At 36.8% G+C, this 27,969-nt stretch overlaps 1 protein-coding gene across 2 annotated transcripts; it reads right to left on the bottom strand.

Annotated features, from left to right (window-relative positions):
• Positions 1–78: 78 nt before the first annotated feature.
• Positions 79–27,769, bottom strand: RGS13 (regulator of G protein signaling 13). 2 transcript variants are annotated; one of them, XM_072814437.1, is made up of 6 exons: positions 27,613–27,769; positions 26,248–26,317; positions 20,560–20,628; positions 16,752–16,813; positions 4,448–4,614; positions 79–3,210 (listed from the first exon to the last, which is right to left on the bottom strand). In XM_072814437.1, the coding sequence occupies exons 3-6, from the start codon at positions 20,622–20,624 to the stop codon at positions 3,025–3,027; spliced, it is 480 nt and encodes a 159-aa protein (XP_072670538.1). In that variant the 5' UTR covers positions 20,625–20,628; positions 26,248–26,317; positions 27,613–27,769; the 3' UTR covers positions 79–3,024. The 2 variants fall into 2 exon arrangements, with proteins under 2 accessions (XP_072670538.1, XP_072670539.1); XM_072814438.1 differs by lacking the exon at positions 26,248–26,317.
• Positions 27,770–27,969: the final 200 nt, after the last annotated feature.

Here is a 27,969-nt window from a genome sequence, read left to right as displayed (position 1 = left end):
AATACTTGTTTTTAAGCAAAGTTCTCCTGTCTTTTTGGTTTTCTACTTAACAGTATAGGAAGATGTTAATAAGCAGTCTCTTTCCATTTGTGACTTCCAGTTACCCTAATATCTTTGTTCTCTCAACCTATTTCCCTGTGCCATCCTATAGGCCCACATTCTATTTTCCTAAGTTTTACTTTCTGCTAGGCAACAGGTAAAGTGTCAGCACTAGTGTTTCATTCTTCACTTACAGCTTGAATTTCAACCCCATTTTTCACCTTTTATGACCAGTGATGGGAATTTCAGGTCCTAGATATGGGAGAAGATATTTTTGGGCAGTGGTATCTTATGATTTTCTTCAAATCACACCCTATTATGTATTTGGAGAAAGCTTTACATATCTCTTTTCTGTAATCGTTCTTCCCAAATTGGTAAAAAGTCTTTTGCAGTTGATGAAACTATGGTGTGACTGATGAATTATAAATAGGAAAGTGTTCATCTCTGCCAAGATATTTGAATCTGAACTGTATAAATTTCTGTCACTATCTTCTTTGGAGAAGATAAGATTTTATTTTTATGCAGATACAATGAAGGCTTATCTCATACATCTTCAGAGTTTGAAAATGTATATCTAAAAAAAGAAAAAAATCATAAATAAATCCAGGTTCTGACATCAGAAATCTAACAATACGTTTTTGACTTATTAATCTCAAAGCACTTATGATAAAACAAATACCATGTAAAAATGTGTTGATGTGGGCATACCCTCATAGCCATTTGACAAGTATCATCAATTTTTGAATTGTTTTACTATCCTATGGAAAATGAATAAGATTTAGTATGTTTTTAGGTAAAAATGATCTGAAAGCTATTTTAACTGCTACTAACATAAAACGCATGCTGCCATGTAGAATTCTTGAAAAGATGGCAGTTTAAATTCTCTGTTTTGAAGCAAAAAATTTCAGCACTCCCTCAAACAGTGTTAAATGCAAAATAGTATTATCCATTTCCTAACAAAAACATTGATTTTTGGAGGAATTCTAAAATGAATTCAAGCTTGTTACAGAGTAAAAGAATAATGAATTTATTAGTAATGGTATGTAATAAAGCACAGGCTGTGTGTGTGGCTCAGTCCAATAAGTTGGTCCCATCCTTTTATTTGGTAGATGAGGAAAATGAGACCTACTGGTACTATAGGTACAATGACATCAGGTGAGCGAATAGGCACTAATCCAGTTGCCTTGTACCTCAGTCCAAAGCTTTTTGTTTCATGTTACCATGTGGCACCTTGTTTACCCAACATGAGTGAAGGTGCTGGGATAGCTAAACAGAGGGACTCTATTTGGGAAGTAAAATCAGTGTATAAGCAAAACTGAAAGTTCTAGACTTATCCTGTATTGGAGCACAAATATTCATCCACTGGAGGGGAGAGATAAGTAGTAAAGAATGCTGATTATTCCATTTATTCATTATATCAGTGGCTGATTTAGCACGATTTGAATAGTAAGGGCTCAAGGTTTTCTGAAACTGCTTTAACCATGTGTATTGTGACCATATATGTATAACACTTCCTAAACATATGTCTATAAATATACTCATTCGCTGTCAGAGTGATATGAAACTATCTGAAATATGTGGAAACATTTTTTTTTTTTGGTTTATTATGGCTAGGGATCATCATCAACTTCAGATGTCTAAAATGTCAATCTGTATTTTATATTGATGTTTTTGTTTTTAAGAGAAAATAAAATTGGACCTCTGTGGTAATACTTTCTACTTTAACTAGAATCCACATTAATTAATGATATATTTTTTCACGAAAATATCTCAAGTATTTTCTCAGAAATAAACCCTCAAATATTTTTTTCTATGTTATAATATCCCTTTGCTGATGGAGAAGAATTACAGTTGATATTCATTTTCATGTCATACAGCATAGGTTTATAGGCATTTAAAATAGTAATGCCATTCCAGTCAAATATGAGGCCTGAGAAACACTTTTCATAGTAAAACTAAAAATCTTGGACACAATTTTTCTATAGTTAAATCTTTGGCAAAATGATATTAAATATTTTGTGCATTTTATTCTTCATCAAAAACATAGAATATTTATCCATCTGTATAGAATGTTATATGCTATGCTATATGCTAAACAAAACAATGAAATAGATATGAGTTGTTTCCTCCGGAATCTCCTAGCAAACTCTAAGAAGCTGCTATGACAGTACAGATAAAAAAACTCTTTTGCTGGAATAGTAACCTCACTTTGTCTTTGAAAAAAAGCATAGATTTGTAAGTTTTTAGTTTACATTTGGGTTTATTGATTGTTGGGACCACGATAAATTCACATTGTGAAGAAACAATACTTAAAATGTATGAACCATTTTCTACCCTTATATCAACATAAGAATAAAAAAGAATTTTATACATTCTTAATAGCTTAGAATCATCAGGAATTTTTCCTATGTAGAAGATATTTGTGATATAGAAGTTCAATGGTTAATATAATAGTAGGAAATTTTTACAGATAAAATCTATCTCAAGAACACATCTTTCATTGCTCATGATATTATACCACTGATTGTACTTCAAATACTAAGTCTCTCTACTAATTAAGGCTATTACAAGCACTCCATTTCTAGAATACACTCATGCTAGAGACAACTCGTATAGCCACACTTTTAAAAGAACTGATCTGTGCATTATTACAGCAAAATTTCATTAATAAGAAAATATCCATTAGTTGACTACTCAGTACAAGCCTTATAATATTGGTGTCATGAAGACCTTCCTTTTTCCTATATGTTAACTGAGCTACACAGGCATGCCCATAAATTGTGTTTTTCATGTTATAACTGTTCTAAGGGCCATCCCTTTGGGGATCTGTTTCTCTTTGAGAATTAGAAAAAATTAATTTATAGTTTGATTTCTTCTATTTCATTCCTATTCTATTTCTGATTGTGTCTGTATTTGTGTATTAATTAAAAAAACAAAGCCAGTTCTTTCAATATACCATCTTCAATTTAAACTTTTGAGTGGTAGTTAGGAATTGTTGTTGGGCTGGATAGTCTTCAAAAGTTTCTGGTACATTTCTGACTTTAGAAATCTGGGATAGGAATCCCTTTCCATGTGCATATACACTATCTTTTGAGCCTCTTCAAAACACGTTTGAGTGGGTTCTTGAATATTCCTGATGATAGTTTCTCTTGTTGAACTGTCAATGTTAATCTGAAAAGTGAAATTACATGTAGAACATAAGTAGGCATAATTGAAGATAGATAATGGAAAGGTTTAATTTATTTCCCCCTCTCCTTTTTCTTTCTTTTTTTTTTCTTTTAGTGGAAAGGGTAATTTTGTCTGGAATTTCATAGGTATCTAAAAAGATTTATGAGAAACAAATGTGGCTTTTTAAAAACCAAACATCCACCTACATATCTCAGATTAAAAAACAAAACAAAACAAAACAAAACAAAAAAAACACACAGCCCGAGACCAGGGAAATCTCAGAAACTCTTGCTTATTTAGGCAGATGCAACTGGTTTGTTAGTGGAGTCTACAAACAAGGAAGTTTATGAGATGAAGGCCTCTTTTAAGGAAAAGGGAAGTTAGTGCTATTTTTAAAGTTTATCTTTCTTAGTAGTCATGAATGCTGATTTCACTGAATATGCCCTGAAATGGGAAGAGAGTGAAGAGAAGTGGAGAAATAAAGGAGAGAAGTGGTTATTTCAATAAACCAAGTATTTTCCAGATAAGAGTTTTGAGGAAAAAGTTAATAATGTAGGACTGTCCTGCATGATAGGAGTCTCATCTATCATCATCTACCCTTATCCCCTTGACAAGAATTTTCATTACTTATTCTGTCTCCACCAGGAGGGGTCCCAGTGTGTCATGTACTCATGACTCTTTATTTTCTTTAGGCAGTTGTAAGTAATTGGCAGTAATATCAGTATGAATGTTTGCTGTATTTGCTGGTTAGGAAATGAGGTGAGCAGTAAGTTTAGTGAGATGTCACAGACTTTTCCAACACCACTGGTACTGTCAACTTGCCCATGTATGGTATCTGCAGTTCCTTCTAGCAAAATCAGTTCTTCTTACAAGGACTTCTTTTTTTATTTTTTTTGAAGAAATTTTTCAAGGAATTAAGATTATTTATTTATTATTTATTTATTTATTTATTTATTTATTTATTTGACTTAAGATAATTTAATGAGAAGAGGCTCTAGAGCTGGACAGGCCTAACTTTGAATCCTAACTCTCTGCCTTGACTGCTATGTGACACTGAAAAAGCTAATCAACTCCTCAGATTCTCAGGTTTCTTATCTGTAAAATAAGTCAACAAGATTGACTTTGTAGCATAGTAGGAGATCCTGGATATGGGGTGCTGGCACATATGTGTGCTTCACAGATATTGGAGCCCTCCCCGGGATGTACTCATTTCCATTAGCCATCACTGTCACATAGTTACCTCTCTAGGGGACTGTGGCTGGATGTAAGTCTTATAAAGCTTTTTTGCCCTAGAAATTCTGCTCCACCGTGAGGCAATTTTCTTATAGGTTTCACATGCCATCCAGAATTTAATATTCTCGTCACTGTGCTCCATTTTTAAGTATGCAGCATAGACTACTGGACCATCTAAAAGTAATGGAGAAATCAGCTTATTTTTGTGGGTCAATATCATTACAAAATCTGAACAATATTTAATACAGGTTAAAGCCAAAGTCTGAATCAAAGGTTCCAAATTATTTAACAAGTGAATGTTATATAATGAAACACACACACACACACACACACACACACACACACACTTAGATCTATACGTCTGAAACATGTTTGACAATGCCAGTCAGTGATGTGGTCATCCCTTCATTTCTTTCTTTTGAATCATTCAGAGAAAAATGTCCACTGATGCCTTTGGGTCTAGGGTAGGAGAGGTCCAAAGGACCCCAAAACAGGACTTAAGTTGTATCAGTGGACAGAGCTCTGACCATGAAACTGACTTGAAAAATCTAAGGCCTCAACCTTAAACTGGAAGGTCAGAACAAGGTTTAGAATCTCAACAGGCAGGTCAAGGAAAAGAAAGAGAAAGAAAAATATCCAAGTCATATAGAAGTAGTACACTGATCAGGTTGTACAGCCTGGAGTGTTTCCTCAATATCCAATCAGAGCAGGAGAACATGAATGGAATACAAATTTAACTTCATATTCACGCTTTATATTCAAATTAAAAATGAAGGACCAGGCAAAGAATGAAATTCAGATGGGGTGTTGGAAATTATCTCAAAATTGAGAACAGGACAATGAGCATGTGCAGCATGACATCAAATGACACTTGATGCTAACAGATGGTCATCCTTAATTTTGGTCTTAAGCTGCATTTTTGGGGTGGGTAGATGAGATATACATATGGAAGGAGCTTTTCTGATTGAGTCACTATTTTTAGAGGAGGGTTAAGCAAGGTCTCACAAATCCAACATATTACTGTGAATCTTTAGGACCAAATATTCTTAGTATCGAAGATAAACAGCCATAGAACTTCATTTGGTGACTAGGAAGTCTCTTGGCATATCTGAGAAATGAAATTGCTAAATGATGAAACAATGTAACTTTTAATTGATAGTAATAGCAAGGTGTGTGTAGGCACATTGAATATGCGACCAAGCATAGGATCACCATCATAAGAAATAATGGTTATCGGATGGAATAGAAATGTAAAATCAAATTTTTCTAGATCTTCACCTAAGAGATTAGATTGAGTTTTCTAGCACTAGAAAGCTTTGACTCCTTGGCTCTGTCAGCAGTAATATGAAAATAAAGATAACAATTAAGATATTTTTATTCAAGAGAAAAACTCAAATAGAGGTAAATTCCCTCTAAGGAGGATTAGGGCTATGGTGAACTGGCAATTTGCAAGAAACGTGCCATCCTAGGAATACACAAAATGAGAGCATGTCTCATTATTACCAGTAAGTGTAGCTAGCCTTCATGATATTGGGTGAGAAATATTTGAAAGGAACATCACTTGAGTTGAGAGGACCAATGAGTTGGGGATAAAGCATGTATAAAAATATAACATAGAAAATGATATGAATTAGATATTTCTACCCAATGGGGGAATATATTCGACCTTGCATTTCAAGGAAGAAGTTTATTTTCACACCTAAGTAACTTTAAGTTGTACCTTGCCTCATCACAGGCATAGAAAGCTGAGGCCAGAGACAATGTCCATAGCAATTGGAGTTCCTATTAAAGAAGTAGCTGAATGGAGAGGCAAACCAAAAAACAAAAAACAAAAAACAAAAAACAAAAACAAATTAAAACAAAAAGCCATTTCTGGCTTAAAGAGTAAAGCTGAAAGTCAATAATTTGCAGTGTGTGTTGAAAAAAATAGAGTTCTGCTTAAGAAAATAAAAAAGAAAAAGCAATTTGATATACTTTGTACTCAATAGAATTTTGACTGATGCTTCATTAAGAACAGAAAATAAGAGTCCTAAAATAAAGAAATGAGCTATGGAACAGGGAAAAATGAGATACCAGATAAAATCTGTAGATCCTGGAGTGAGAGTCAGTCATCAGGCTACTCTCAGATGGCTTTAGCAGATGGGTGGGTGGGTGGTAAGAGGATGACTTGGAAACCAATATTAGATTTTATGTTATAGTATTCTGCATTTGTGTTTATATTTATGTTTAGCTTAATTGTATAGTAAAATATTTAGAGATTTTCATTTCAGAACCTTCCTGCATCTGTATCAACTTTCTCTAGCTCCTCTCCTGACTGAGTGGAGGAAGGATCTTTTAGGGCTGGCCCCAAATAATCCTCCATATACTCAAGTCCTTTGCTCATGAAGCCATCCATGCATTGCAGTCTATATTTTATATAGATATTAGATAAGGTAGATTGTAGTATTAATATTAGTTACTTCCTACTTTCTTATAGGATTATACTTTCATGTTCCATTTATATCAGCCTTGCCATTGGATTTGTTTTAGCCAATGAAATTACATGCAAAGTGCCATGTACAGGTGCAAGCAGAAGGTTTTAGGTAGGTTTCAGCAGGTGGTCTGCTGTTGCACTTCCAACCTGTCATGTGAAGGTCACATTCTAGAAAAGAACTGCTCCTTTTGTCCGAAGGTCAAAATGAAGATACGGAATAGAGCTGGAGCTGAAACCAGTCATTGTGTGACATGAACAAGAAATGAACATTTCTTGTGTAATAGTGGGAATTTAATGTGGCATTTTCCTGCAGCATAACCAGAGCTGGACCTGAAAGCTGACCTGGGCCACTTGAACTTCTTTGATATTTCAGGTAAGATTCTGGTGCATAGAACAAATAGACTCACATGGCTGGTATATTTTCCAGAATTTTCGTAAGTTAGTCAAGTAAGCAGCTGAAAACGCATTTGTATAAAAGTGTTCCAGGAATCTGAGTAGCTATTAAAGTTGAAACTGAATTGCTCAGTTGAGAATTTCTAATGACTCAGACAGCTAGTGAATTTAAAGGTGGAAAAGCCTTTTCCAAATCAGGCAATGTAGCCCAAAGTAGCCCATTTTGAAGTTGTAAATGATACTTCTTCCTGAGTGTTACACTCCAGAGACCATGATTCTGCTTGAGCAGAGTGAATAAGGACAAACAACAGAATTGCTCATTAAATTGAGAAGATGGAAAAAATAGGTTTATGTCATATATAGTGCATGTTTTTTTCTTAAGAATGAGAGTGATGCTTTTGGGACTCTCTAGGATGTTCTCTTTAAGTGAGTCACTGAAAATTACTATTTCTATGACATACAAGGTGACACGTGTCAGTGTCTTGATGCAGAAGGGAAATGTGACATTCCTCTTGGCTGAGTCAGAACAGTGGCCCATCTGTTCCAGGACTGTTTTCTGCGAGGGAAAAAAGCTTACACCGTAGATTAAATCTGAACGCTTCGCTATGTTGCAGTTTTTCATTAGAAATGTGCCTAAAACAATTTCAAATTTATTTCATTTTCAATCTCTACCACTTGGGATAACAAATTCCATAACAGTACTAGACTCTACGTGAAGTCTTAAAGTAGATCTGCTTTACTGGGATTCTCTAGTTTGGCTTCTATGATATTAATCACTTAAGATTTTTCTCTTAACTTCTCTTTGCTGTGTTATTTTAAAAATAACAAAGTACTAGGAGTTGTTTTCAAATACAGAAAACTTCTAATAAAGATAATAATGATTGTTGACAATTGGATATATTTCCCTTTATTCTTTCAATCCTTTGTTAATGTTTGACTTTCTACCTAACTAATATTCATTCATCTACGCAAACACAGATACGCATACAAACTCCTGGCATCATACTTGAAAGCAATTTTGTGTCACTCTTTCCCTATTGCAGGACTACTCAATATTTTATTTAGCTATCCTCCCATTATTCAATATTTATATCATTTCCCATTTTTGTGTTATAAATTATCCAACATTGAAAATTCGGTGTATAAATCTTTGTATCTGTAATTATTTCTCTAGAATTAACTTAAAGGAATGGAATTCCTAGATTGACAGATGTGATATTTTTGGAGATTCTTGACCCCTGTTGTAAAATTGCTTTCAGAAATATTTCCTTATTTTTCATTACTAACAGCATTGTCAAAGTGTCTGCTCACTCCATCTTTTCCAATCTGATGGGGTAAAGCCAGTGACTTGTAATTGTTTAATTTAAAAATTTTAAAGCATGAATGCCTAAGCATTTTTTTTTCTTACCGACCTTATCTTTTCTTTCTGTGAATTGCAATCATTTGCAATGTCTTTTGCATTGTTAGTGTTTTCTGGATTTTTTTCAGATCTCTTCATAACAGAAAGACACTGTTACATTTATTGCATTATCTTCTGTTCTCTTCTTACAAATTATTTTTGTTTATAATTTTTGAGAAATATCTGTAAACCATCTCTAATCTGACCTGTTCAGTTCATCTATCTGACCTGCTTTCAATCTTTTTTGCACTTTTATCAGAGAAGAACTTCTAAGTAAAAAATCTGGCCACAACCCATATTTGTAACCTTTCAATCTTTTCCCATTATTGTCCTAAATAAGAAAAGCCAGAGCTTGGCAGTGGCTACAGGGCCCATGAGGATATGGTGCTCCCTACCTCTCTTCCCTTGTCACTTCTGGAAACATTCTTTGTCTGAGCTGTGCTCCTGGCCAGGCTGTGTGCTACCCCCATGCTGTTGTATATGCAGTTCCTTCTGTGAGGTGGGCTTTGTTACTCGGATCTAAGACTCAGGCCAAGTATCTCAATTCCTGGAAAAATTTCTCTGGGCCCCCCACCCCCAACACACACTAAATGTGTTTCCTGTCAGTTGACAAATAGCACCTGGTTCACCTTATTTTAATTACAGTTCCACCTCACCCTACATCACAGTCTGTTGTATCCATCGCTTTACTTTGATTACTCTCCCACCCATGGGCTCACACTTTGTGAATCAGGACCACAGTTCCACCTTCATATGGAAGGTTCCATTTCACCAGAGCCTACAGTAAGTGCTGACTCAACCAATGTTTGTCAATCAAGGCTTTCAGATTCCTCATGCTTCTGTGTTTGAAAGGGATTCTCCAGAAGTTTTGAGAAGTGAAGAAGCAGGCCCTGATTATTTAGCACCCAGGGAGCACCAAAGACCAGAGATTTTCCCTGACATGTTGTTACTTTTTTTTTTTTTTTTTTTTTTTTGACAATGAGACAACATGTACTAATTGAACAGTGATGTGAATAAGAGGCCAGGTTTTGCTGTTGTGCTTTTCTCCCTGCAAGGTGAACAAGTGCATGAGGAGTTGGAGAAGACGGTCCTGGGTGGAGGGGCTATGGGCGGTGGTGTAGGGAACAGGAGGGCTGCTGAAGGGAACCACAGCACCAGCAGCTGGTTAGCAGAGGGTAGAATGAGTGATAGGAAGCTGCCAATCCACAGCGAGCAGCACGGAATCTCTCACGGCTGAAGGGAGCGGAGGCAACGGCTCTGCCTCTGGCATCAGGCTGCATGTGATGGAACAACAGCATCCATTAGTAACTTCTAATGTCTGGTTTGTGTCAGGATGCGGATGCTCCAGCCAGCGTAAATTGGAGCAGTCTTCGTTGCCTTCAGCAGTGTGACAGTCCTATAGTATCCAACCTGGCATTTCCAAGGCTGTGTGCAGGTAATTGTGAGAACTGAGAAAGGCAGGAAAATAGACAATATGTTGAAGGATGATTTTGACCAAAATCAATGTTGATGCAAACTCTGTGATTCAGAACACCTGCCTACCTAGAATGTCTGCTCTGGAGCAAACTGAAGAGGCCACAGAAAAATAGGTACCTGGCCTTTCTCACTTGAAATCGCCCCAGCACATCTGAAGCGGGCATGCAACACCGCCCAGTCACCTACCACCCTTCCATAACGTCCTGGTTCTTTAACTCTCCAGAAACTCTTTCATATCTTCTCCTTCCCCCATCTCTCCTCAGCTCTCTGCTGATGACCTTGTCTCAGACTTCACTGAGAACCCTGATTTGATCCTGGAGAGATTCCCTTGTCTTCTCGCCACCGAATCAACCATCCCACCTCCACTGGTACCTGTCCTTTCTAATTTGCCTCCTGAAAGGAAAACAATGTCCAAGCAGTTCTTTTTTGGCTTCTGTTTTGTTATGCTTTCTCCACGGCTTTTCTTTTTTTTTTTTTTCTCCATGGCTTTTCATTTCTCTGTCACTCTTAAAATTATCCCCTCTCTCTTCTATGTCATCACTTTCTTCTAATGTTTGTCATCATCTCTAGGGAAGATGTGTTTCCCAAATAAAATAAAAAATGGCTATTGACTTTCTATTCACAGTACTGACCTCATGTCTCCTTCTAGTCTCTTCTGTTTTCTCTGCTGACCTTCGCCCCAAAACTTACGTAAATAATTGCCTACGTTCTCTGCCTTGCTTCCTCTTGTCCTATCCATCCCCATACCCCTGGAACTACTCCGGTCAAGGCACCACTGACTTCCATATTGTCATAGCAAAAGTCACTGTTCTTTCCTCATCTTACCTGCCTTCTCCGCAGTCTTTGACACAGTTCACAGCTCCCTTCCTGAAACATGCTCTTCTTTGCCTTTAATGATGATGCATTATTTTGGTCATCCTTAACTCACCTGATGCTCTTTTTCCATCTCCTTTGCTGATTCCTCCTCTTCTCTGGATTTGGAAATATTAGCATATGCACCTAAGCTCCATCTCTGGATCTCTCCTCTCCTCTCTCTGAACTCTCCCTCTAAGTGATCTCATAGCCTGACGGCTTTGATTAGTCTTTATGCTATATTCTCTTGGCTTTGTCTTCCTTGCTGATTTCTAGTGTTTTCATGGTTTATTGCAATAGCCTTCCAACTGGTCTCTCTGCTTCTTTTTTTCAGAAGAAAACTGGAGGCTACTTTTTTTTTTTTTTTGAAAGCGGAGCAGAAGCAGAATGATAGGGAGAGAGAGAATCTTAACCCAGTGTGGAGCCCAACGCCGGGCTGGATTTGACCACCCCAAGATCATGACCTGAGTGGAAACCAAAGAGTCCCAGGCTTAAATGACCGTCCAGGTGCCCCCTAGAGGGTACTTTTAAAAGCACATCTACTGTTAATCTGTAGTCTAAAATTGCTCATGTGGCCAATAAGGCTCTTTACTCCTGTCATGCTGAACTTCTTTGGTTATTTGAAAACACTATCCTCACTCATATCTCAGAGCCTTTTGAACACAGCTTTCCTCTGCTTGGGCCACTCTGCTCCCAGATCCCAGACTGGCTGGCTGCTTCTCATCAATCAGCTCTCAGGTCAAATTTTACCCCTTCTGATGGTTGCTCTCCAATCACCCAGTTGATCTGCCCTCTTATACCTGCCTTTCTTTGCCATATTACCTGGTTTTATTTTCTTCAAAGCACTTACCACTTTCTGGAATTAATATATTCGTCAATGTATTTGCTTGTTTGGCTATCTCCTCCCTCTAGAGGGAGCAGATGAGTTGAGCACAAGTGACCTTGTGGATCTGTGTCACCTCTGTCCCGGGGCTGGGAAGGTATACCAGACACATGCAGGGACTGAATGAATCATCCAGGCAAGTTAGTTGGAGTTTAATTTCTTTCTATTTATATTAAGCATACTTTACTCAAATATCAGTGAGAGACGTCTATCCTCATCTTTTGAGATTTAGGGCATACATATACTTACATATATATTTTTTTCTGGCATCATTTGCTGTCATTTTAATTAAAATTAAAAATAAAACTGATTAGTTAAAATTTTGATTTGATTATTTTTCACGCAATCTTTCCATTTTGTAGAGATGTAAAGTTTGTCAAACCTGAGAGGGTATAAGGCAATAGTTGGTTCCCTTGTCATTTCAAATGCATGTCTAGTTCTACTCAATTTAGTCATCAGAACTATAGATTTCTACTAGGTTTTTCATCTTGGTGATGCTTAACATTTTGATGGTATTTCGAAGTGCAGTGTTGTATTCTGGGCCAGCAACATTTAAGGAAATATTTTTGGTAATTCTCAGATATTTTTATGAGTTATTAACTAATAATTCTGACAATTTTTTTTCTGATCCATTAAAAGACTTATTACTGCATTTATGCCCATTTGCAAATAATGTAACTCTTTCCTAAACAGTTGGGTGTTTCGAAACTTGGAGGACTTTCTATCATCTGCAGATTTGCAAATTTTGCAGGGCACTTTCTGCTTAATTCATTATGGAGATTTCTTAATGAGACCAATTTTTACACTAAATCCTGAGGGATCCTACAGAGTATATCTCTTCTTCAAAGAAGCATTTATTTCTGCTGGACTTCTAAAACAGTTGACTATCTTTAAAATACTGCCAGTCAGACTTCCTTACCATTTTACACTAGTCTGAATCAAGTTCCAGCTGAGATTTGCCTCTTGTAAGCTTTCCCAGGAGACCTGCCATCTCTCTCCAACTATCTTCGCCCCTTAGCATGTACATACTAGGTTTTTAGTAGGTCATCTGCTATTTCCAGTCTCCCTTCTTTGTAGTTCACAAACTGCTTATGGTACACCTATATTTTATTTATCTTTAATTGTGGATACCTTCAAGAAAGCACTTCCTCTGTCCCTGTGTCATACATAGCTGGAACTCAATAGATACTTCACTGCTCAGGGATCACACTTCACAGTGTATGCTAAAACTCAAAGCAGTTTGTTCCTAGCAGTTCTTGGAGCAATCTGTGCAGCCCTCAGATTCTCAATATTTACATAGGGCACTTCATAACCACACAGTTTCCTCCAGTCACAAGCCACACTTTGCTGATATATTTTGGGTGCTGATCTTGTATAAGGCTGTCCTAACTAGACCTCACAAGTAATTTTATGTCAAAGAAATATGTGTCTGTGTTTTTCTTTCTATATCTAGAGCTTCCTTCTGCCTGTCGAATTTAACAATAGGCTCTTCATGGGAAAAGCCTAGATAGCTTCATAAAACCATCTTTATCTGGAAGCAAAAAACCAAACCAAACCAAACCTTGCTAGTCAGCCCTTAAGACAGCCTTTGGTGGAAATGTTGTCAAAGTCTATTTTTAAAAAGTGTTGTGTTTGCCTTGCCTTTGAAATTCCATCAATCACCATTCTCCACTTCACCCCAATGTGCTATCAATAGCAGGCTTCCCTGTTCTCTTCTGGGAGATTTTTCAGGTTTTGAAAAATGTTATGTTATTTCATGTGGTACATGGACACATGGAATTTTTTTTCAAGCACATTGGCTGCTATCCAAGTGTTTAAGATTTAGTGAATTGATATTGAGCACACAGACTGTTTTTGAAAAATTAACTTGTCAATAATGTATCATTAAAAAGCATCTAGATTACTAGCATTCTTAGTTTCTAGCAAAGGTCTTAATTTTGCTGGGATTCTGTTCTTAAACTGATGATTTTCTTGGATCCCTTCTTCCCATGAGGAAGTTGAATTTAACTGTATTGTGATAGCTAGCACTTAATGACTATTCAGCAAACATTTCTTAAACCAATTCCTGTTCATCCATTGAGACCACGCTTAATACATTTCCTTCCTAAATGGGTTTTTAAACTACATGTTCTTAGAAATAGTCTTTTAATCTATGTAGAAAGAGACATCTATATATCTTAGCTAGAGAATGCATTTTACTAGTATCCTTGGTTAGCGTAAACACACTGTATTCTCTGGCACATTTAATGCTTTTTTTTTTTTTTTTTTTTTTTTTAGTTTGTCCAGAGAATGAATTGTTTTCATCACCTGTTTTCATTATGTGATTATTAAATTTTTACATGAATTTCACAGTAACTAAATTTCTCAAGAGATTCTTACGCTGCTTTTTCGATGTTTATGAAGAGCGGTATGCTCTCTTCCTGTCCTCATCTTTTCTGTAAACTTTGCTTATTCTCATGACACTAGATCTCTAAATAGCTAATTCTAGCTAAGCTCTAACTTGAGATCATTACCAAACAAATTAACTTTATTCACTTTGTTTATGAGGCCTTCAGGACCGGCACAGAAAGTTTTACATAATATGGCTTGGTATTTTGATCTTTTCTTACCAATATTTGTCTTGTATATATTCACTGAACATTTATTGCATGCCCATTAGATACAAAGCACATTCTGAGTCCCTGGGTCGGGAGATGAAAAGTGAACGCACAACGATCTGTGTTCTCAGGGAATTTAAGATCTACTGAGAAACCGCCTGTGGAAAAAACCCAGCACACTAAATAACTGTACTTAGAAGCAGAATAAATAATGATACTAACAGAAGAGAGAGCACAAGTATTTCCAAGAGGTTTCAGGGAAAAGGTGAAAGCTAAATTTTACTAGCCACGATGGGCAGATAACAGAGTAGACAGAGGACTTTGTGCAGAAGCCTGGAGCAGGTGCGTCACAGGTGTAGCAAATGGATCAAGGGTCACCCCAGCGGAAGGGTGCATCATGTGAAGGCGTGGAGCTGCAGTAAATCATGGAAAATGCATTCGAGCTTTGGTACAGTCTTGAAGGCCAAGTTAGAGATTTTGAACTTTTTGGTAAGCGGCAAAGAAAAAGGAATGATATTCAGAGACATGCACTTTGTTATTAATTAAAATAACTACCAATTATTGTGTGCCTAATTTGCATTTATGGCTAACCTGAACAGTAATGCTGAAAAGATGGGTGGTATTCCCATGCTACAGATGGAGAATTTGAAACTTCCAGAGGGAGATTAACCTGCAATGTTGCAAAACATGGATTTCAGAGCATTGGGACTGAAATTAAAATTATTTAGCAGAGGATCAGTCAATCCAGCTGACTGAACATATGCTTTTGTCTCTTCTTCTCATTCCAGTGTCCTAAAATTGACCCAAAAATATTTTTAAAAATTCACAATCACTCTGGTAAACTGGATCACAAACTATGAGGAATGCTTGAGAATAAAATCCAGGGGAGATTCACAAGAAAACCATAGCCTCAGATGCTTACTGGAAAGACTTTTATGATCAATGGGAATTCAGGTAGTGACCCAAGTCTGGAGGTGTGGATCCCAGGACTAAGAAGGGCCATGAAGTAACTCCCAGAATAGCTGATGAAGGTTTTCCTATAGGAGAAGCCAGGGGTCCACATCTCCGGCCATTACCCTCTGAGTTAGACAGACACAGCTGTCTCCATACCAGGAGGGGCCCTTGGGTCAGAGAGCAGGAAGTGTCCCAGAAGCCTGGCCACCTCTAGAAGTAACAAGAAGTACTCTATCCAGTTACCACTGGCACATTCCATCAATCAAACCATCAATCAAGTAGCACAGCTAACTCCCTTTCCATAGTCAATAGATGTAAACAGAGGAAATGTTAACAGAAAGTCTAATAGGGAATCTCAAATAAAAAGAAGTCATGGGGGCCTCCTAACTCTGGGAAACAAACAAGGGGTAGTGAAAGGGGAGGTGGGCAGGGGGATGGGGTGACTGGGTGACGGGCACTGAAGGGGGCACTAGACAGGATGAGCACTGGGTGTTATACTATATGTTGGCAAATCAAACTTCAATAAAAAAAAAGTCTATAGGCAAAAATTAAGAAACATTTGGTGGGAGCAAACTCCATTAAAAAAATACGAAATTCAGCAAACAAGAGTTTTCTTTGAGTACCTACTACATTTTTTGTGTGTGTATCTGTCTTCTGGTGTTTATCAACTTCCCAGTTTTCTAACCAAACACAACTGACTGCTCCCATGAATGCACATACTTCTCCATGTTGCTTGCATTGAGCCTATGACTCTATCTTCTTAATACGCATTTTTGTTAACTTTCATTTATTACCATGTGAATGTCGATACTTATATACAACTATATGCAGTCTTCTATAACATTCCACTTAAATCAGACACTGATAAAGTTGAAAACTAACTCTGCGGAGTTTTAGAACATTAAGACTCAAATTTATTCTTACTTTTGAAAGCACTAAGAGCAGCAAATTGTTGAGTTTTCTAAAATGCTAACTTTAGAAGGCCATGCTAAGGCGGTATATTTCTGTATGTGTTACAATTTAAGCATATTTTCCAAGGGATTTTACACATATACTTGTGAAAACTAAATATTCGCAGTGACTAATCTTGTTTTAATTAACACCAAAGATAATAATAGTGGCTGACATGACAAACTATTTTCAGGTTTTCTTTTTTTAACAGGGGGGCAGTTGCCATTTAGAAGGCTGTGAGAAGAGAGCACGCATTCATCATCTAGTGCCACCTTTTCCTGTTAGGAGTAAAACTGACTAGTTATTCAAAGATGAAATATACATAATACTCACATTTTGTAGCCATCAGCTTTTCAAAAGACTGGCCCCACTGTAGTACTTCCTCCAAAGTAATGCTTTGAAAAGAAACAAAAGGTACTTATTGCACCAAAATATTCTCAAGGTTTTACTCAGCTACATAGAAATCTATGATCTTGAAAATAATGCCAAAATGTTGTACTCTATTTGTGTGATTTTTTTTTTATTTTTTTATTTTTATTTTTTTTTTAATTTTTATTTATTTATGATAGTCACACACAGAGAGAGAGAGAGGCAGAGACAAAGGCAGAGGGAGAAGCAGGCTCCATGCCCCGGGAGCCCGACGTGGGATTCGATCCCGGGTCTCCAGGATCGTGCCCTGGGCCAAAGGCAGGCGCTAAACCGCTGCGCCACTCAGGGATCCCTGTGTGATTTTTTTAAGAAAAGATTTTATTTATTTATTCATGAGAGACACCGAGACATAGGCAGAGGGAGAAGTAGGTTCCTCGCAGGGAATCTGATGTGGAACTTGATCCCTGAACCCTGGGATCACGCCCTGAGTTGAGTGAGGGCAGACACTCAACCACTGAGCCACTCAGGGGTCCCTATTTGTGTGGTTTTGGATGGAAACTTATCTTTCTGTGATCTTCTACATTTTATTTTTACTTTCTAAATGGTTAAAAATTTAAAAAATCATGTCAGTAGTATAAACTTGATAATATGATGAAATAAATTTTTAAAAGATAAACATCCATAGTCCTGTAATTTCCCTATTCCCAAATTACTACTGTTAATATTTTGTTATGTATGTTTGTGTGTTTTTAACCAAGAAGTATCCATACTCTGCAAGTTTGTTTGTGTGCGTACACACTTTGTGTGTATACACATATATATGTATATATTCACTTCTAATAAGCTTTTTATATGTCATCACAATTGTCTTAAAGTCCACTTATAGTGTTATGACAATTATAAATTTGATGGTCATTGATAGTCACTGTGGAGTATTCTACAAGGGGCCATTCTTTTTTTTTAAGGATTTAGTTATTTGAGGGAGAGGAAGAAAGAGAGGGAGAGTCCTCGAGAGCTAGTGGGGTACAGAAGGAGAGAATCTTCAGACTTCCCTCTAAGCACAGAGCACGTGGGGCTGGATCTCATGACCCTGAGATCGTGACCTGAGCCGAAATCGAGAGTGGGATGCTTAATCAACTGAGTCACCCAGGTGCCTTTACAAGAGGGCATTGTTTAGTTAACATAATTATTCTCAATGAGAATTTTGATTATTTCTCAGTTTTTAACATAAAAATTTGTGATTAAGGATTGCTAATTGCTTATGGGATTCGTAGAAGTAGAATTAAAGCGGGTCAAGAAATGTACGTTTTTAAGATTCTTGGTTCAAATGGTCAAACCGCATTTGGGTTTGCATTGTGTGCTGCTAACACCAAATGTGTTTGCCCATTTAACTATTAACATCCTAGAGTTCATCCACAAACTCTATTTGTATGCATTCACATAATAAAGTTAGTAACTCCATATCTACTATATGTAGATATTTTCTCTATTAGTTGCTATAATTTTTTTTACATGCTGAGGGTTTGAATGTCTGTTACTGTGAATAATATGTGAACAAATGGTATAAAAAAAACGTTTACAATTTCAAAAATATCTGTGAAAGATACTGCTTTTGAGGCTTCATTTCTGTTCAGTTTTCAGGACTTTGTGAGGTGAATTGGCAAGTGACCATGTATTCTTACATATAAATCATTTTACTTTCTCGCCTTTAAAATACTCCGTGTGTTTATTGACATTCAGTTTTTGATTGTTTCAGTTTATGTTTGGTTCACTCTTAATTTTCCTGTTTTCCATAATGTCAAATAATCAGATAGCTAGACAAGCTAGCATTGTCCATTGGCTACACCTGGTATGGAGGTAGCTCCATAATTGGTGTTGAGGGAACAGCCATCAGCATTAGGAGGTACTTCATACAATGAAGGAAGATTAGTTAAAGAGGTTAAAAAATAACCCAGAACATGGAAACATATCAGGAGTCTTTAAAAGGTCAAATATATTTTGTTTTCTACAAATTCAGATGGCCCTTGCCAGTTTTAGGTAGACTATGTGCATCAGTCCTGAGGCTTAACAGTATACTGCTGTTAGGGTTGCTTGCAAAAAACATTTCCATGAAATGGTATCTGACTCACTGTTCTTTTCTCTTATTAGAACTTTAAAAACAGTAACCTAAAGTAACCTTTTCCATCCAGTGAATTGGTAAGTCCTAGGCAAGGTATGTGGCATGCCTCTCTGGTTCCCCTGTTCCCACTATATAGGAAAAAATAAAATCTACTACATGAGTGAAGATGCTATCATTGTCTTGGCTTAGCTTAAAATAAAGCATTGGTACTTCGTTGGTGAGATAATTCTTCTCTTTCTAAAATTCATGAGATTTATGAAGATAGATCATGATTGGGGTGATTACGGTCGGAGTTAAAGTTGTGAAATGAAATTTGGATTTGGTTTAACCCCATTTTGCTTGTAACTTTTTTCTGAGTATCTCAAGTTCATCTTGTCCCATGGCTAGTCAGGTGCCCATATGAGAGTAGTTCTAAACGTCTCTGTCTCCTCACCCACCCAGATTTCCTAATAAAAGCAGTGGATACCAGACAGGGGAGCATTCTGAGACCCTCATGTCATTGTGGAAATAAGAATGTAGGGTGCTCAGAGTCTGATAGTCCTGAGTTTGAATTCCAGTGCTGCATTTAATAGCTTTTGGTTTTACCTAAAATCTTTGAGCCCTAGTTGTATTATACATAAAATGGGAATAAGACCCATCTCTCAAAATTATCTTGAAAATTAGAGAAGGTCATGAATGTAATGCACCTATAAAATGACCAGATTGCCATGAATGTGAATTCTCTTTTTCCTTGGCTTTCCCTTTCCCTGATGGTGGATCTGCAAGGCAAGTAGAAAGAAATGCAAGCCCCAGTGGCGATTCTCCTTGGGAGTCATCAGCAGAAGAGATGGAAGCGATTCCCAAATTATTCTGTTTCATCTCCCTTCCTGCACACACCCGTTCAGTACAGCAGCTTCCCCTGTTTAAAATGGTGAACTTTGGGTCTTACACTCTCTTCCACCACCATTGCAGCCACCTCCCCACCTCGCACAAATGCTTGTAAGTATTTTTGGACATTTTGGTACTGCTGGCATCCAGCTCTGACCAGAGAAAGGGAGATGTGGCCAGAATTGAACACTACGACACGGACCTGGTTAGTCCAGGTCTGGTTAAGCCAACAGACAGCAATCCCCGGTGTGGGAATCCTTGAGGTGGAAAAACCAATCAAATGGTATATTACCCTTCTCAGGCATTACGCTTTCCATCTTAGCAGTCACGGTTCCCAGCCAAATGGCTACGTTTTTAGTTGACAAAATATCCAAGAGACTCGGGAGCTTGGTAAGCATTTAGTGACCCTATCAATCTCCCTTCTTCCAACTAGACATGAGGTTTCTGGCACTTTGTAGACAGAGGGTTTGAATCACGAAAATATTTTGGATAAGGAATCTCATTTTAGCATAAAAATATAAAACTTCAAAAAAATTTAACAGTAGTTATTCAGAATAGACCCTGTACGAGCATTATACTTGTTTAATTCTCAAGTGTAAACCATAAATAATGAAAATGAAACCTTAGCATAATACATGATTGCTCTTCTGGTGGAATTACTCATGTGTAAATGCAAATTTTACTCTCTGAACAAAATATATTAAATTAACAGTTGAATAAATGTACACCTATTTATTATGTGATAAATATGCATGAGAATGGCTGTAGAATTTAAATGCTACTTACTTTGAAGGAAGCTTCTTAGATTCATCTCCGCACATCTTGCAAATCCAACAATTTTGCCTGCTCATTTTTCTAAAGCAATACAGAATAATCTTAGTATAATTTAATCATTTAAAATAATTATGTGCTAGAGCAATGTCTCAGGAACACACAAAATTATAAGTCATGAAAAAATAAGCTTGGGTTTTTGAAATTAATGGAATATTATCACTCATGGGGGTGGGGGAGGAGAGAGAAAAATAAAATAACTCATCTTGTAAAGATTTTCTGGAAATATAAGTACTTAGAGTTATGACTTTAGAACCCATCTGGGCCACTTATTCATGGCATTTAAGTGGTATTTAAAAAAAATACAGCTTACTGAGAAAGACCTTCCTCTTTAAGGCCTACTGACAATGAATTCAACTCCTGAGTCTTCTCTTTTTTGGGTAATTCTTAGTTTTAGAAAGATCTCTCAATATATCGAACAAGAATTTACTTCTTTGTAATTAGTCACAATGGCCTAAGTAGCTAAATAAAGAATAAGATTCCGTAAAGGTGAGCGCTGAGAAGGGTGTTGTTTACCTGGTTTTCTCCACTCTTGGCAGTATAACCGTGGCTTAAAATTCAGGTACAGTTTACTCAGCCCAGGCTTTATATAACAATATACATTACAGAGGTTTTAATCTCAGGATTTTGAGAAAACAACTCAAAAATTTATTAATAATTAAATCTTCAATTTATAATGAGAGCTGGAAATATTTTGTTAAACATATATGCACACTTACACATAATGAACTAAGGATAACTGAGTTTTTATATCAGTCCTTATTGATTCAATCAAAACATCTGTTGAACATTTGTTATGTGTCAAATTCTGGCTGCCAGTTCTATGTAGATCCTGTCTTTTTCCTCTTCCTGTCCTCATTAGCAAGCAGTTAAAATCCATGTGATGGGGACTTTGAGACAGGAAGTCCAGTGGCCCATAAGTACACACAGGAGGAGAACCTAGCCAGACTTGGGGGTGGCTAAAGATGTCATCCCAGTACAGTAATAGCTGAGTTGGAACCTATAGGGCATGCAGGAATGTGCTGAGCGAAGGGGATGAAGGGCAGCTTGGGCAATGGGTCATGTCCTAATTGAGGAAATGAAAGGAATGTAGTCATCACAAGAATCTAGAATATGGCAGGGAGAAAACTGAGAGAATAGGCTAGAAAGTTAAGACAGGACCAGTAATCATGTTAAAAAAAATGCTTATGGCAGCAAGAAAGCGATGAGAGATGAAGTTGGAAGATAGCAAAAGCTGAACATGTTAGGCCATACACATCATCAATTTCATAGTTAGGAGTTGGAAAATCATCGAGGGTTTTAAAATATGGAATAGACATGCTAACATTTGAGTTTGGTTTTGTGAATAGAATTGATTGTAATGGTGCAAGGATGGATTTCAGAAGAGTAGTTAGGAGACAGCCTCCAGGATACCTCCAGGAGTGCAGGTGAGGGTGTTACAGGTTTAGATTAGGAAGGTGGCAGGAGAGATGGAGGGAACGGGACAGATTGCAGATGTGGGGGAGAGCTTGATGTACTGGATATGGAAGGTGGGAGAAAGGAAGGAAACGAGTTCGGATGAAAGATTTGACCTCAAGATAAAGGTGGCAGTTTTTATAAAACACATAGGAGAAACCAAAAGAAAAGATAAGATGGTCCAGGAAGAGGATATGAACTGAGAAAAGCAGATGGCCCAAGACAGATGACTCAGAGACACACTGAAAAAGTGGAGCCTGCAGGAGGACAATCAGAGTGATGTGGTATCACAGAAACCAAGGAATGAGTTCTCCAAAAGCAAAGACTAGTCAATTGAGTGTTAAGAGCCAGGAAGAGATGGGGGCACCTGGGTGGCTCAGTGGTTGAGCATCTGCCTTTGGCTCAGGGCATGGTCCCGGAGTACTGGGATCGAGTCCTGCATTGGGCTCCCTGCATGGAGCTTGCTTCTCCCTCTGCCTCTCTTGCTGTGTCCCTCATGAATAAATAAATAAAATCTTAAAAACAAAACAAAACAAAACCCAAAAATGCTGGGAAGAGATGAAGGGAAAAAAGGATGGGGGAGGCAGTGGGAGGAGGCACTTGAGTGGGTCAGTAGGCTAAGGTTCCTACTTTTGATTTCAGTTTAGGTCATGATCTCAGGGTCATGAGATTGAGCCCTGTGCTGGGCAATGAAGCCTGCTTAAGGTTCTCTCTCTCTCTCTCTCTCTCTCTCTCTCCTTCTCCCTTTGCCCCTCTCCCTACCCTCATGCCCGCTCCATGCACATGCACGCACTCTCCCTCTCAAAAGAAAGAGAGAGAGAGAGAGAGAGAGAGAGAACAAAGGACTGAAAAATATCTGTCATATTTGCTAACAAGAAGGCCATTCAAGAACAGTGAGAGGGGTTTTGGTGGAACAGGTTGGGCAGAAGCAAGAGGGAAGGAAACAAGAGGAAATGGAGACCTGGACAAACGTAGGGCTACCTGCACTTTCTCTACTTTTCCCTCCCTTCATCCCTGCCTTCTTCCCTTCTGATGAAAGCCATGAACCAAACAGTGTAACAGAGAAACAGGACTATGCTCTCTGGCCATTCTGACCTGCACATCTCTAAGTGTATGGTTCATAAAGTCTACAGTGTGAGTGTCCTTGGGAGGATGTTACAGAAATAGGAGAAAGGAGGAAAATCGATAGATTCTCAGGTTTTGAAAAAAAAATTTTTTTTAAAGGAACTAGAATTCAGATTATGGGGGATAGAATGTTGGAGAAGTGTAAATAGAGGAAGAAATGGATGTTTCCTTGTGACTGGAATGGGTGTAGATCTAAGTACATTTGCAGGTTTGGGTATAAGAATTTATGGGTGTTGTGGTCTGATGGACTTCATTTTCTGTATGAGTCTTTACTGTAAGGAGGAACAAAGGACAGAGTAGCTAAGTATATCTATCTACAGGAAAAAAAAACAAAGTTAGGACACTTGTGATTACGAATATAGATTCAAACTAATTTAAGCAAAAAAGAGAGTTGATTATAAGAATAGCTATGTGAGCAGTTAGAATCTGGATGGTTTTACATGTTGGATTCTATTCTGTTGTAGTAATAATAATTCACTGTGGTCTTTAAATAATAGTGTGAAGAAAATCATATATTTTGTTAGAAAGATAAATCTGACCAAAGATGATTAACACTGAAATAATTGAAGCTAAGAAACCTCTTATGTTGACTGGCTCTTCATAACTGATCTTGTGCATAATTAGACCCTGAATTAAAATATAAGATTCTTTATGCCTATAATCGCTTCTAAGATGCAGTTACCCAATGGCTCCCTTCTCTTCTAAGTAGGAGGCTGGTAAAGAAGTCCCTTTCATCATGTGTCAGTTTAGTCATCCCTGTCTTCCACTGTAGCTTGACTTTTTCCCTCCCTACCATATTTAACACTATTTTTTTATATCTCATTACCTACTCTCTTAATGTATTAGAGCTTCCATGTCATATTGACATATTGACAAGGTATCATAAATATTTTTAAAGAACTCTGATGGAATTCTTTGGCAAAGGCAGGACAGTCTTAGTATGCAACACCCACTGAGGTCAGAAGCATGACAAAGGTAAAGTAATTTCCAGATGCACTAGCGTCTAGGGGGTTCCCGTAGCTCTTGACAGGTGACCGAGTATTTTATAATCATTCTAGGCTCTGAAGCCAAACAAACAGGGCCGTGAGTACAGGGTCTTATTAGCTGCGTGACCTTGGGCATAGTCAATAAACTCTTAGATTCTTAATTACCTTGTCTCTCAAATGGAATTGTAAGGATCAGAAAAATGCTTGTATGTAAAACCTTTCTGTCCTAGTTATAATCTGATCTTCCTTCAGCTTCTTGCACTCTGTCACTCAGGAAATATTTCCTAAACTCTTTTGTATGCACAGGAAACACACATTCTGTCAGACTGCATTCCTTCCTCTTTTTAAATTTCAACTCAGACTTCAGAAGCCTTCCAATTAACCTTATCCATTCTTCGGTGTGTTCTCATGCTCTCCTGCAAATCTTCCTTCTTTTCATTTGTACCATGTGTTCCTACATTTCTATTGTTCACACATTATATTAATAGCTGAGTTGCCAACTTTAGAAGTAGCTGGATCTCCTATAGCAAGTCAGACACTTGGATGTGTGTATCATTTTGAAGGGACAAGCTGCCAGGAAGGATTTGTTTGACCAGAAGAGCTCTGAGAGGACAGCCCAGCCAGAGCTACTCCTTAGAGTATGCAGGCTCTCTCCACCATGGACACATCTGGTCTGGAGGAGAGAAGGGGCTTAGATCTACCCACAATGCCCTTGCCAAGCTGTGAGCCTCCAAGTGGGGCTTCATCCATGTGGTGGAAAGGTTATCTTTTAGAATTCCAGCAAAGGCTCTGTATAGACCAATAGCAGCCCTGTGTCCAGCTACATGACTGATTTTGAGGGAGGTTCTCTAGCCCGAGTGGCTCTTTAGTTGAGCGACATTGGAAAAAGAGGGTAATATAAATATAAATGTATGAAAATAATGTTATTTATATTTCTGACTTCTATAATCCTAGTAGATAATAAATTCCCTGAGGTGTTATGTTCCAATGCTATTTGATAATCATGTGTAAGTTGTTGTTTACTATTCTAAGTCAAATATTTACAAATTGATTAAGTTGTAGAATGCCAATAGATTGTGATGACATAAAATATGAAATAAAGTATTTAGTGATAGAATTATGTAAAAGATGTATTATGCAGAAACCAGATCACAAAGCAGTCTTGTTTCACAAAGTTTTTTGGTTTTCTAGTCCATTAAAGAAAAGGAACTTGTTGGGGGGGCTGTCCCAGTGCTGGAGTTCTGCTCCATGTCCCTGCGCACTGGCTGGGGCCCTAATACCCATCTTCTAATATTTTAGAAACCGAGTGTCCACTGCACCTCTCTTCTCTGTTTACTCCAGGATTCGTTATCACCATATACCACCTCTTTGTTAAAATACCACAGAACACTCTCCATGTCCTCATAATGCCTCCTTCTACATTGAAACCAAGAGATAAATTCACAAATATTTAACTTAGCTCCTAATAAACCAGATTGGCCCCTTGAGCTTATGACTTCTAGGCAAAACACTTCTGAAAATTATAGTTAAGGCTTAAACATGAAGAAAAAAAGGAAATTAAACAAGGAGACAAAACCCAACAAAATCTTTTAAACTAATTTTGGAATATGGAAAGTAGATGAAAGAATAGAAATTAAAATTCTTATGCCTATAAAATGAAAAGAGAAAAGATAGCCTTTGGAAATTTGTCTGGCAAAATGGAGAAAATAAACTTAAGTCTGAGGACAAAGAGTTTCCAAAAATAACTAGTGGTTTGAAAAGAAATACCTGCAATCTTTCATTCAACAGAATATATCATTAAGTAATAGATCTGCATCAAAATACCAAAATTTAGAGTGGCAGAATGAATTATTTTCACATTTATAATTGAGAAGTTTTAAGAAATGTTTTTGGTAATTCCAAAAAAAGTAAATTAACAAATTTACTTGGAATTAGATCATGTGTGGTCATTTACTGGCAAAAATAAAAATTAGCCCAAAATATTCCACAGAATTAAAATTCTGTTTTGGCAAAAGAGTTCTCTGGGGAAGAATGATATAGATTTGATATAGAATTGATTTAAATTGGAGAAACTCACCAAGTTTCAAATCAATAGTAATCATTTTGTTCTCATGTTAGTGGTATGATTATGGAAAAATTCCATTGACCTAAAAAGAAAATAATAACAAAACCAAAAATATTACTGTGTACTTCCCAGAGAATGCATATTTGGCAAAATATGTCTATAAATACTTTGTCTTATATATTAAGTAAATAATTTTTTCACTTTGTAAGTGCTGGATTATAGTTATCCTTATTTTTAGTTTAACTTCCTATCTAAATTTTATTAATTTCATGGGTTGATATTGTAAAAATTCCTGTTTCTTATTTGTATTTTCCATTGGTTTTTCTTTAAATATTTTTTATTTTATGTTAGCATTATGCATTAATTTGCCTACCTTTTAAATTTTCTCCATATCCTCTTGGTAAAACTAGAATGCACCTTTATACTCTAAGCCTAGAGTATTTAGAACAGTTAGGTCTCCAAAATGATTTTGCTTCCAATGTTTTCTTGATTATTTTAAAGAAACCATAATTTCATCTATACAATCTAATTTTTAGAGTGATTATAAATGCTTTAGTGATGAATTGAGTTAGATACATATTGTGCCAGAATAGATCCACATTTTCTCTAGCATTTAAATGAAATCTTTCTCAAAGCAATGTGAAAATAAATGGATTTTCTTAAATTTCATCTTTCCACATATTTAAACGTTTTTATTTTCTGACAAGAGTTGATAAATTCATTCTGTTCAATATAACATCTGCATTTAAATGTATTTATTATATAGAATGGCACATAAAATTTAGAAAGACCTAGAGCAATTTACGTTTTAGTGAGGTTTTGTTTGCCAAAACACGTAAAATTCTTACCTTTTAAAAAGCAAGTAATTTGTGTGTAGTTGTGCTTAGGCATAACATTAAGAAATGAAGAAATTCTGTAAAATCAAAATTCACATTGCTTCATGTAAGCCTTGCAACAATCCATACCCGGAATCAGTACAGCTAATTAAATGATGGAACTAATTATTTGAAAATGCATGATTTTTGAAGCAAACAATTCTGAGACATCTGATTTTATAATATATTCTTATCTAAACATATACATCCATTTTCATACACACACACACAAAAAAACACATAAAATGAAAGGCCATACTCTAAATCTGTAATATTTCTTTTGCTGCACAATTTAGAAGTTTCATTTATGCATGTATGACTGTAAATATTTTTTAAGTATAGAGAGGCCAGGCCAGGCAAACATGTGTTTAGTAGTTTGTTTTCCTTAGAAGAAATCTAACACTTCTAGCAGCCCCACTCTTAAAGTAAACATCCACTAGTCATTTATATCAAGTCAACATCATTGTTATTCATCCACTCTTCTATGGAATCTCATACTTACAAATATATTCTGTAGAACGGTCCAGCATGCTAAATTTTAGTTTCTATCTGTATGATCCTTTTGAAATCAGGTTCTGAAACTCCATTAGACACCCAGTATTTTATTTTTCCTGGCATAAAAGAACTTTACTGTCCCTATAATCACCATTGATGGCACCCTGCCCTCTCTATGAATGTTCTGTTTTTACACACGTATCTATGCAAAGAGAGGTTTTGTTGAATATGTAAAGTAGTGCTGTGAGACTCCAACACATTGCTGATATAGAGGTTTTATCTAACACTATCAGCCCATCTAAAGTGATCAGATGATTGGAAGCAGTAGCTCCATGAAATTTTCAATGTAATATTAAATTTTTTT

The sequence above is a fragment of the Canis lupus genome, chromosome 38 (assembly GCF_048164855.1).
Source record: "Canis lupus baileyi chromosome 38, mCanLup2.hap1, whole genome shotgun sequence".
NCBI classification, from domain to species: Eukaryota; Metazoa; Chordata; class Mammalia; order Carnivora; family Canidae; genus Canis; species Canis lupus.
This window is presented reverse-complemented; position numbering and strand designations above follow the sequence as displayed.

Coding starts and splice junctions, on each gene's coding strand:
- RGS13 (XM_072814437.1), bottom strand. CDS start 20,624: ATGAGCAGGCAAAATTGTTGGATTTGCAAGATGTGCGGAGATGAATCT. Junction 16,814..20,559: donor TCTAAGAAGCTTCCTTCAAA/GTAAGTAGCATT, acceptor TTCTTTTCAAAG/CATTACTTTGGAGGAAGTAC. Junction 3,211..4,447: donor AGCCACAGTCCCCTAGAGAG/GTAACTATGTGA, acceptor TTCACTTTTCAG/ATTAACATTGACAGTTCAAC.